The 12474-nt window shown below is 45.2% G+C and overlaps 1 protein-coding gene across 1 annotated transcript in view; it reads left to right on the top strand.

The window, feature by feature from the left end:
* The first annotated feature begins 9508 nt into the window (after window positions 1-9508).
* Window positions 9509-12474, top strand: part of KCMF1 (potassium channel modulatory factor 1) — a 73201-nt gene continuing 70235 nt past the window's right edge. Inside the window, exons 1-2 of the mRNA XM_066617700.1 lie at window positions 9509-9850; window positions 9960-10022. Coding sequence (XP_066473797.1) covers window positions 10007-10022 — 16 coding nt within the window. The 5' untranslated portion in view covers window positions 9509-9850; window positions 9960-10006. The remainder of the gene's footprint in view (window positions 9851-9959; window positions 10023-12474) is intronic.

Here is a 12474-nt window from a genome sequence, read left to right on the forward strand (position 1 = left end):
AAATTCACATCCTGGTAGCTGTGGAGAGCTTTCACAGTTCTCAGCATAAAGAAGTGCTTTGAATTATTGGCTAAAGTGCTACCTCCTTTATTATCCAAAACCTCACAGAATCTCTGAACCATGTTGTCAAATTATTCTGAATTGCTTCTATTGGAAAGAAAAATATGTTTTTCTTCGAAATAGCATGTCTCATTGACCCCACCCCCACCCCACCCCATCAAGCCTATCTTTTCCCTTCACATTACAAATCTTGGGTAGGGAGAGCAGCTTGCTGGAGAAAAGTTTCTTCTAATCTAGATTATAACAGGAGAACAATATTTCTGGCTTCATCCTAGGCGACAGGTAATCCAAGACTATAGATTGTTTCTGTCAGCTGGAAAAGAACTGCAGGGCTGTTTGAGCTTCTGGGCTTGGATATTTGGAAAGTGATTTTGTCCTGAGATCAAATTACAGTACAATGCATGGTACTATGGCAGAATGATGCATTAAAAAATGTGGGGCTGCTGCTAAAAGCAGCAATTTTATGTGGTTATCCCCCTCCCACAGTAAATTCAACTTTATGCCATTATGGCACGCATTGTACTGAACCCACTCCACATGGGTGCATGGTCGGTGGGAGTAGGGAAATACTCCACATACAGTGCAATCCTATGCATGTCTGCTGAGAAGCAAGTCCCACTGTGTTCAGTGGGACTTATTCCCATGGAACGTATGTATAGGATTTCAGCTTTAATGACATCAGTTCAGGGGATTCAGTTGAATTTGCCCTACTAATTGGGCTATTAAAGTTTATGGAGGGGGAGAAGAGCCTTTGGATGCAGTAGTGTAGCCAGGGGCAGCACTATCACGTGATGTGATATCACGTGCTGTGTCATCATTTCTGGGTTTGAAGGAGGGAGGCAGTAGCTTCACAGTGTGGCTGCCACCCTGTTCCTTCTCCAGCAGCTTGCACACCAATGTTTGGTTTCAGCTGAGTCGCTGCAGGCCCTCAAGCACACCATTGTGTTTGGAGGTTTGTGACAGCTTGGTGGAAGTTGAGAGTTGGCTGGGAAGCTGCTGCTCAGTGGCACTCTCTTTCAACTGGCTCCCAGGGCATGTGCCCTACCTGCCTTACCTTAGATAAGCCACTGATTGGATGGTACCATCCAAGGAAACCAGACCTTGCAGCTGGTAAACCCTAGCATCCTACTCTAAATTTGAGTATGTGCTGTACTACCATTTATAGCACCAGCCCCTTTCTTAAAATTTATAGTTCCACCCCAAACCTTTAAAAAAGCATTCCAATTAATCAGGCAACGTATTTTAAAACATACGTACATTATTCTTAATACAAGTACTTATAAAACTGCAGTTGACAAGCAGCATCTTTAAAGGAGTCATTCTACTGCTTGGGGAATGCCTCCTCTTCTAAGATTGTCTGCCATATCTGAAAAAAGTGTTCCTTTTGCTTCTGACTGGTTTTCACTCTTGAGCAAATTTAATTCACTGAAGCTTAATTACTTTTTTAATCAATTCCTTTAATTCGGTGATAGTCTTAACAATCTGAGGATGATAATATTGATTTACCTTACAGGGTTATTGCAATTATTATGATGTGAAATTTGTGGAACATATTAAAGGATGGGAGAAGTGTTTCCTACTAGAGTACCTCTGTTCTTAAATGCAATTTGCTTCATAAAGATCATGTATTGTAAAGAACAAAACCAACTTTCAGGCTTTGCATCACACTTTTTAGTGCAAGTACTGTATTAAGACCTATTCAATTCAGCAAGTATTGCAGAATTTCTAGCCACAGTCCACTTCAAAGAGAGTCAGGACATGCAACTGCAAACATGTAAAGCAGTGTTTCTCAAACTGGGTCGGGACTCACTAAGTGGGTTGTGAACCAATTTCAGATGGGTTTCCATTCATTTCAGTATTTTATTTTTTAATAGATTAGGCTTGATACTACCATGGGGTGTGACTGCATTTGGGGAAATGTGACAGACCTGTACTTTTAACAAGTTACTTTGTATATGCTTTTAAGAATGACAGTCAATGGGACTTGTTCCTGGGGAAGTGTGGGTAGGATTGCAGCCAAGGATTGTGAAAAATTGTCCTGCTTGATTATGTCACTTCCGGTCATGACATCACTTCCGGTGTGTCCTGACAGATTCTCATTCTAAAAAGTGAGTCCTGGTGCTAACAGTTTGAGAACAACTGATCTAAAGAATCTTCATATCTTGAAAGAGTCTTCTATCTTCTAGACCAGCCATTTTCAACCACTGTGCCATGGCACACTGGTGTGCCGCAAGTGGTCCACAGGTGTGCCACAGGAATTTGGGGGAAGATCATTTATTAATAGGGCCAATAGGAGATGTGAGTCCCCACTGGCAGCATGGTGTACCTTGTCAATTGTCAAAAACCTGGTGGTGTGCCTTGACCATTTTAATGCCTTGTCAGTGTGCCGTGAGATGAAAAAGGTTGAAGATCACTGTTCTAGACAATGGTTTTGGCTTCAGGATGGAATGCCTCCTAGTATTTTATTAGCTGCTGGTGAGTTTGTACTACTGATTCCAAGTACTTGGTAACAAAAGTTTTGAAGTCCCTCACCCAGATTTTCTCAATTATCCTACTTGCATTGTATAGAGCAGAGCCATAAACAATTCTGAAGTCTTCCCCTTAGACATCACAAAATTTGAACATCCCCCAGGGGCAAAACCACAATTACAGTATTTATTTAGCATATTTTATTCCCAGGAACTTCAACTCAGTATACATGGGGTTTTCCCTTTTTTTATCCTCACCTCACCCTAAAGAAGTAGGTTAGGCTAGGAGATGCTGATTGGCCCAAGGTCATCAAGAGAGCTTAATAGCTCAGCAAGGATTTGAAGTCTAACCCTTGAGCCATTATCCCAAGCTGACTTTGTGATTTTTATTTTATGCTCCTGTTCTTCCTGAACAGTATCAAAAACGTCATTTATTCTTTAAGAGTCCCTTCAGAAGTTTGCATGCAAATGCAGAAGTCTAAATATATAATGACTTTAATAAAACTACCAACAATTTTCAATAATTTCATTAACAGCTTAATGTATATATGTATTGATGCATTGTACAGGGTACTCTTGAAATTGGTATTGTTACTATTGATCTATAGTTCGTTAGGCTAAGATGGAAAGATGAAAGAAAAAACGTGTGGGTGGGGCAAGTCAGTATTGTATAGGTCAGTGCTTCTCAGTGGTTGTCCTCTGCCTGACCACTTCATGTGGTCCCCCCATTTGAAGTACCACTGGAAGTAACTGGTGATGACATCATCACCAGTTACATATGAGCTGGGAAGCCAGATGTGATGCAACAAACACCAGTAAAATGCTCGAGGTGGATGGGAGGGCTTTTTTGAGCATGGAAAAACATGCTTTGGAGCTCTGCCCACTGAGCTAAGCCTCCTGCCACTGTTTGTTGTGTTGTGATCCTGTTCTTGCTGCTGGGCAGTAGATGTTCAGGGGTCCAGTGAGTACCACCAGACACCACCTCAAGTACCACTGGTGGTGCCCATACCACTGATTGAGAAACACTGGTATGGGTAATAATGCCTCTTTTATCATTATGTTCACCCAGAAGATGGTATTTGGAGGGCAACTTTGGTCCCAGTAATAATATATTCCTAGTTTTATCTTCTCCATTTTGTGTCAGTGAAATAAACAGCAGCAGCTTGAACCACCTATGTTAACAAAATCATGAGATCCACTTTCATCTTTAAACATTTAGGTATTCCCCCTCCCCTTAATACTTGGCTGTCCCATGGACCATCTCTTGATTGTTAATAGCAGTGAAGTCACAGAAGTTGCCCTTAGCAAAGATGGTGGGAACGTCCCTACAATAGGACGTCCCTGTTTGTATGAGGTCAGGCTGCCACTAGTAAAGATGGCTACCATCCTGTTGTTTCCAAATGGGTTGAAGCAAAACTGCCAGCAGAGAAGATGGTCGCCTGTTAACTCTATGGTTAGGAAAGTATTGAAATTGCCAGGAAGGAGACAGAGAGAACAGGGAAGCCAGGAGGAAATTTTTATAGTTGGTTTAGATGGGAGCTTATGGTGCAGAAAGTGGGCTGAGATTGGAAGGAGGAGAAGGAAAGGAACAGTGTTAATAAGTCTAAGGCTGCAGTCCTGTGAACACTTTCCTGAGAGTAAGCCCCAATGAAGACAATGGGGTTTACTTCTGGGTAAAGCATAGGCTTGTGCTAACTAACAGGCATGAAGGAAAGTGTGAGCTGGGTGAGAAAGTGAGGCTGCAATCCTATCCACACTTACCTGGGAGTAAGCCCCATTGAACGCAAAGGAACTTTATTCTGAGTAGACATGCATTGGCTTGGGCTGTGCATCAGGTACAATAAGAATGGAAGCAAGGCAATGACAGCAAGGCAGTGCTGAGCCCAATCCTATGCCTGTCTACTCAGAAGTAAGTCCCATTAGTGTCAATGGGGCTTACTCCCAGGAAAGTGGATAGGATTGGGCTGCCAGTCCATTATTTACAGGAAACTGCTAAGGCTGCAACCGTAATGCAGTACTGTATATGTATATCTACTCAGAAGTAGTGCATACAAGATTGCATCCTGTTTTGGTAAACATTGAAGCTGAATGTATGCAATTTTTGTATTTAAAAGAGAGAAAAGCAATAGTGTGTTGAGAGACTTTTGACATTTTTGTTTTTGAGTGTGATTTGACTTAGGATTTTTACTTGTTGCCGTTGGTGATGCATTTTAAATAGAAATTGTTAATTCTTATGAAATCCAACAAAATAATGTTCTTCTAGTGAAGAAAGCAGTTAATTTAATATCATGATAACATGATATCAAATAAGGTTTAGAAGATGAGGATTACCTTAGTGGCAAAATATTTTATAAGCTTTGCAAGAAGGAGGTGGCTGGCCAATATGATTATAGCAAAATGTGAGTTAAACTGGTTGGAATGGGTAAAGGGTGGGGGAGAACTGTGATTTACATACAATTCTGTTCACGCTTACTAGTATTTCCAAAGTATTTTGTGTAAGTAACAGAGGAAAACGTACACACACGCCCCCTTTCTGTGCCATTATTAGTCAAAGGTTTTGCTTGGATATCCTAGGAGTATCCTAATAGCAAGGCGAGGAGAAAATCACAGGCGTATTGAACAATATATACAGGTTTCTTAAATTTAGAGTTGCAAATTTTCTCAGAAATTTATGCATTATATAAAGTTTGTAATGGATTATTGCATATTTTAATTCTACAGTATATTTTTTGTAGTAAACTCTCTCCGTTTTAGACAAGGATGCAAATTAGCACTTACCACCTGTTCATTTTCAGTGATAGATCTGAACTGTTGAATCTGTGATACACTTTTTTCCTCTAAAAAGAATAAATGAATAATATTTATGTAGGATTAAGATTTTCCCAGTAGCCCGTGTTCAGTGGGGTTCACAAAATATTATTTTTGTAATAAAATGAAACAAATAAGAAATACAAAAATTGGGGTTACTATGGTGATAATACTAATACTTAGCACTTACATAGCATTTTAGTATTCAAGGTGCTTAGAACATACAAAGCAATCTTATGTTGATCCAAAACATTGGCCTATGCCAGTGTTTCTCAAACTATGCCAATTTCAGGTGGGTCCCCATTCATTTCAATATTCTATTTTTTATTATTTTAGACTTCATGCTACCATGGTATGTGACTGCATTTAGGAAAATGTTACAGTCCTGTACTTTTAACAAGCTACTATGTATATTATTTTAACAATGATAGTAAATGGGACTTACTCCTGGGTAAGTGTGGGAAGGATTGTCAAAAAATGTTCCTGCTTGATGATGTCACTTCTGGTCATGTCATCACTTCTGGTGGGTCCTGACAGATTCTGATTCTAAAAAGTGGGTCCTGGTGTTAAATGTGTGAGAACCACTGGCCTATGCAGTATTTCGTACGTGAATAGCACCAGCTTGCCAGCATTTCAGGAAGGTAACTTTGCTTGCGCTATCTGGAACTGCCAGGGCCTGAACCTGGGATCTTCTGTATGCAAACAACTGTGTTACTGCCCTTTCACACACATTATCTCAGTGCAATAATTAATGGCCAGAATGATGCTTGAACGGATGATTTCCAAGTGCAATCTTGGTTTCTGCACTACATTTACAATTGTCTTTCTTCTTCCTTTATACCGAAGTATGAATCTATGAGATATATAAGATGATATAAAGGATGTGCTAGGATAAAAACAATGTTTGCACTTATGCAGTCATTTAATATTTTCCTGTTATGAAAGGATTTAGTGGCAACCTAACACTTGGCATTGACTATTAACATATAAATAAATATGAATAAATGCATGAGACCCAGGATGGTGTTGTAGTTCTGAAGTTGGTCTTAGACATGGAAGATCCATGTTCAAATCCCTGTCCAGCCATGACGCTTTCTGGGTGACCTTGGGCCAGTCTCTCTCTCTTGAGGTCTCTCTCAACCTCACCTACTTTACAGGGTTGTTGTGAGGACAAAAGGAGGGAAGGAACCATGTACATCATGCCACAGGATGTGGTGATGGCGTCTGGCCTGGACGTCTTTAAAAGGGAATTGGACAAGTTTCTGGAGGAAAAATCCATTATGGGGTACAAGCCATGATGTGCATGTGCAACCTCCTGATTTTAGAAATGGGATATGCCAGATGCAAGGGAGGGCACCAGAATGAGGTCTCTTGTTATCTGGTGTGCTCCCTGGGGCATTTGGTGGGCCGCTGTGAGATCCAGGAAGCTGGACTAGATGGGCCTATGGTCTGATCCAGTGGGGCTGTTCTTACATTGTCCTGAGCTCCTTGGAGGAACAGTGGTATAAAAATGTGAAAATAAACAAAAATAAAAAAATCTCCTTGCAATTTACGACCCCACCCATCAAGTAGTTTTCCTACAAAAGCCTCTTTGAAGAGGGAGAGTTGGGTCAGCACCTTGAGAGTTCTGTTGCCAAAGTCACAACTTCTAGCCCTGTTAGTTTGTTGCAGCAAAAATTACAAAGGATCTTAAAGACTAGCCAGTTTATTTCAGTGCTATATACATTTTCATGGACCACGGTCCATTTCATCAAATGCAAGTGAGTGGAAGATTGCATGACATGGACTGTTGTCCACAAAAGTTTACACAAATAAATGACCTCCCAAGCCTTTAAGGTGCTACAAGAACCTTTGTTTCTGTTGCCAAAGTTTTCTCTGCACCTCTTTTGCCAATGTGTTGGTCAAGGAGGGTAATACTGTTCAGGAAGGCATTTTTGCTCTAGGAGCTTCCAGTTCCAAAATAATGTCACTGCATTAATTATGTTCTTCCTAATATATTTGCACTACTTTTCATTTCCAGAGTTGCAAGTGTGTTTTTGAAGTTTATGTTAACTGCAAATTACCACAAACTATAGTAATAAAAAAAGCGGGACACTTTGGTCAGCCATTTATTCTCAATCTTGCATTGCTAAGGGTGGGGAAAAGTTGTTTTGTGTATTCAGTGGAATCCAGGCTGCTCCCAATCATAAAACCTGGTTCTATTGCTGTTGCTGGAGGGTGCAGCACCAGAGGGACGTGCCCTTTGCTGTAATTGCATCAAGAGGAAGAACATATCAAGCAATCACTGGGCTCCAATTGTTTCTACCTGGACAGCTAACTCCTATCATGTCTGTGTTCTTTGTGTAGCCACCTAAGGCTGCAATACTATGCTTACTTTCCTGACAGCAAGCCCCATTGAACACAATAGGACTTACTTCTGAGTAGGCATGCATAGGATTGTGCCCTGAGACCATGGCACATCCCGCTTGGGTTCCCTCCATGCTGGAGAGAAAGATTGACTTCCAAATTCAAGGAGGTGTGGCAACTAAGGGAAGGCCCGATCCTATCCAATTTTCCAGTGCTGGTGCAGCTGTGCCAGTGGAGCATGCACTGCATCCTGTGGTGGGAGGCAGTCACAGAGGCTTCCTCAAGGTATGGGAACATATGTTCCCTTAGGGCTGCACTGCGGCTACACTGGTGCTGGAAAACTTGGATGGGATTAGGACCCAATCCTATCCAACTTTCTAGCACTGATACAGCAATGCCAATGGAGCCTGCTCTACATCTTGAGGTGAGGGGATAGTCTTGGAAGCCTCCTCTGGTAAGGGAATGTTTGTTCCCTTACCTTGGCGTTACACTGCTGCTACATTGGTGATGGAAAGTTGGATAGGATCAGGCCCTTAGTCTCCACAATCATCATACCACAACAGTGGCATTTCTGCATGGAGAAGTCAAAGAAACCCTCCAGGACTTCAAGAAAGCTTGGGGGGGGGGGGAAATGATACTCCAATGTGCAAATATAGGGGAAGGGTGTGCTCCTGTAGTTCTAAGAAATAGCATGAAGAGATGGGTTTGAAAAGATGTAAATGACAGTCTGGAAGACTCCCCAAGCAAAATTCCAAGGGTGCATTCCATAGGATAAATGGCTGATCTGGATTCTTTTTTATCTGGCCCGCACATGTACTCATTTGGTCCCTGTTGCATATAATGCAAATGTTGGGCAGAAATGGCTTTTAAAAAGGACAATGTGTGGGAAATAAAAAACCAGGATAAGAGTAACCAGATAGTTTGTTGGAACTGAATTTGTGTTGAGTCAGTGCACATGTGTAAAGATGCAAAAGAATTTCCCCAGTTAGGGCAGTTATCCTGCCAGTCTCCCAGGGCTGAGGGACAGAGAAGGAGGGATATTTTTTGTGTTTTGTTCTGTGTCAGGTATATGTATGTTCCTCAGAGGGGCTTCCTCAGGTTACAATCCTATGCACATGGGAGTAGGCCCCACTGAACACAATGGTACTTCTGAGTAGCCATGCATAGGATTGGCTTGTCAGTCCCCTCAAAAAGCTCCCCTCCTGTCCCTTCCTCTTTGATCCTGCCTTGGATCAAACCAAGGTATAGAGCAGGAAGGCTGGGCAGGAGTCCAGCTATTCCAAAATCCCAAACCAACTGGGGCAGCAGGGTGCAGAGTTACCCTGAGAGGAAAAGAAGGGGGCTGAAAAGTGCATGTGGGGGGGGGGTGAGGGAGGGGTAAGAGTCCCATCCGATCCATATTTATTCAGAAGTTAAGCCCCATTATAGCCAATGGGGCTTACTCCTAGGGAAGCGTGGATCGTATTGCAGCCTCAGGGCCCTATCCTATGTGTGTCTACTCAGAAGCAAATTCCAGTAGAGTCAGTGGGGGTTACTCCCGGGTAAGCGTGGATAGGACTGCAGCCACGGGCTGCCACTCCACACGCACTTCCTCGGGAGTAAGTTCCATCGACTACAATGGGGCTTACTTCTGAGTAGACACGGACAGGCTGGGGGCGGGAAACCCAGTGGTGTGCCAGGAGGGGAGCTGGAGCTGAGGGGACGGGTAGGGAGAGCGCGAGCGCGCCTCCCCTCCCTTCACTTCCCGAGCCGGCCTGCCTGCCGGCTCCCTCCTTCTCCTGCCCCGCTGTGTTATTTCCTCTTCCTCCCGGCGGGCGGGCGAGCTGGGAAGGAGGAGGAGACGGCCGTGGCGGCGCTGTTGCTGCCGAGCGTGTGCCTGCGGGCGACGTGGGGAGGGAGCAGGGACCAGGCAGGCCGACGAGCCCCGCTGCCGTCGTCGTCGAGCGGGAGGCGGCGCCAGGCGCTGGCGGGGGCCTGAGCGAGGTTACAGAGTCACCGTGTCACGGCGGCGGCACCCGCCCGCCCGCTGCCGCCCGGGAAGGGGGAACTGCAGCCGCCGCCGCTTTTCCGGAGAGGCCTCGCCGTCCCCGCCGCCGGGCTCGACCCCCGCCTGCCGGGCGCGCGCCCCGTCCCAAGCCGCGCAGGAGGGGGAGCGGGGCCAGGCTAGACCAGGCCGGGCCCGGCCCAGCCCAGGCTGCGGAGCCGGCGCCGAGCAGCCGGGAGCGGCGGGGGGTGGGTGGGAGGGGGAGCTGGAGCCCGGGACGGGCCTGGGCTGGGCCGGGCCGGGCCGCCGCCTCCGCCGCCGCCTCCTCCTCTGAACTAGGATGTCCCGACATGAAGGTGAGTGCGAGGCCGGCCTGGGCGAGGGGCCGGAGGGAGGGAGGGAGCGAGCGGCGGCTCATCATGGCGCCGCCGTCGCCGCACTGCTGGTGAGGAGGCAGAAGCCGGCAGCGGAGCGCAGCCCAGCCCAGCCCGGGCGGCTGGAGGCGGAAGAAGGCGGGCGGCCCGCTTTGCCTTGTCATGGGGCCTGCCCGCGTCCGTTACGGCGGCTTCTCGCCCCGGCCGGCCGGGGGTGGCCTGAGCGAGGCCTAGGAACTCCAGGCCGTTGTGAGCGCCTGGCCGGGCCCGGCACGGCCCGGCCATGGCCCCGCCCTGGAGAGGGGGCAGCCCTGGGGCGAAGGCTGCCCGCTTTCGGGGAGGGAAGCCTGGAGGCGGACCAAACAGGGCCTGGCTGGCTGGCAGGGCAGTGCCTGGCCTGGCTGGGGAGGGCTTGCACGCCAGCCAGAGTTGACGCTTGTTGTGGGGCACGTGGGAATGGCGTGCAGATGCTCGACCCTGGGGAAGCTTGGTGTACACGTGTGGTGGGCCACATGGAAGGAAGGCTCCTGCCCAGGGGTGGATGTTGAGAAGGGGGGGAGATGCAGGGCGCAGTCCTATGCCTGTCTACTCAGAAGTAAGTTCCACTGTGTTCAGTGGGGCTTACTCCCAGGAAAGGGTGGAGAGGATTGTACCCCCAGAGCAGGGACAAATGCACTACTAAGTGACAACGCACCCTGCCAGAGAAGCATGGATCGGTGCTGGTCAGAGCTGTGCGGTGGGGTGGTGAACCTATACAGCTCTGCAGGGTGGAAGAGCATTGGCAGCAGTGCCAGTGGAGGTGCATACCTGGTGGGGAGGGTAATGGACAGACACCAGAAGCCTGAAAAGTGTGCAGGGACACACACACGCGCGCACACACACACACACACACACACACACACACACACGTTGATGTGGCAAGGAAAAAAAGTTGACACAGAGCTGTGTTGGAAGTAAGTGTGAGGACCTGTGAGGAACTGAGTTTTGAAGAAGAAGTTGAAATTGCAAGCACCTAGGGTTAATGGGAGGTTAAGCATGTGCTTGAATTTTATTTACATATGGTAGCAGAGAAAGACATGTGGTATTTGTGGAGGGGAGACAGGGTACAGTTATGGCTAGAAGAGAGTAATTTCTAATTCAGTAGTATACATAAGGGTGAGAAAACATGCAGGATCGAATTGTTGGTGTATACGGAGTATGTGCCTTCCATTTAAACATATGGTTGAGAAAAGGTGCATATTAGTGTTCTCTGGCAGTAATTTCTGCTGTAAAGTTGATAAGGGTTTTGTATAGGTTGTTGAGAACTATAAAGTTGTAAATGTAATCTGACTTTATAGGTAGTCTCTTTAATACAAATTTCTGATACAAGTTTCTGTCATACAAATTTCTGACAAATACAAATTTCTGTTATAAAAGTAGATTTCTGTGGTCTCTGTTCAAGCTAGTAGTAGTAGTAACTTTATTGTCACTGTGCTACAGCATAACGAAATTTATGCACCTTTGAGATGCAAGCATAAATATATACTACAATTCCAACCATCTCACTCTACACACTCACCCACACATTCTATACAACATGCATCATAATATAAAACAGTATAACAGACCAGAATGCCCAGGAGCATGGTAACAACTATATTGCCTTATTCCACGTAATTATGGCTGTGGGATAAAAAACTGTTTAGGAATCGTGTAGTGCGTGCTCTAATAGTTCTGTATCGTCTACCTGAAGGCAACAGTTCAAAGAACCTATGAGCCGGATGGAAGGGGTCTCTCAGAATACTATGTGACTTCTGCACATGCGAGATGTATAGATGTCCTCCAGAGCTGGTAGATGAAGGTTGATGATGTGTTGCGCGATCTTAATAATTCTCTGCAGAGCTTTTTTGTCCCCTGTAGAGCAATATCTGTACCACACCAAGATATCATAGGTTAGGACACTCATGTGATAGCAGTGAAACTTATTGCTGGTATCTTAAAACTTGTTCTTTTCTGAAAGAGTGTATATAATGCCATGCTGTCTTTTGCATTTTGAATGGAGCATAGGTGACTACTTTTATATGCATATTGGATGACACAGTACTCACAGTGACAAAAAGTGGAAAGGTGAAAAGAGGTATGAGCATAATAGAGAGCGAAAGCTAGAAATCGATGATTAATAGACTGGTTTTTTTAAACTTCTGTTTATGCGTTGGAGTATACTCAAGAAAAGAGATGAGTGCAGTTGCTCTCTATAGTACAACAGTTTAAAAAAAAGATGTAGCTAAGCTAAAAATTAGGGGAAGACAAAGTAGAAATGTGACTACCAGTGAGTTTAAAATTTTGTTGTGGAAGTGGAGCAACATATAGTGGCAAAACTGGGAGATGAAAGAAGTTTGGGACAACTCAGCATTTTCTGTTAAGGTATTGAAGCTTATTTTCCGTCTTTTACTAT

Source organism: Tiliqua scincoides, chromosome 2 (genome assembly GCF_035046505.1).
Source record: "Tiliqua scincoides isolate rTilSci1 chromosome 2, rTilSci1.hap2, whole genome shotgun sequence".
Lineage (NCBI taxonomy): Eukaryota > Metazoa > Chordata > Lepidosauria > Squamata > Scincidae > Tiliqua > Tiliqua scincoides.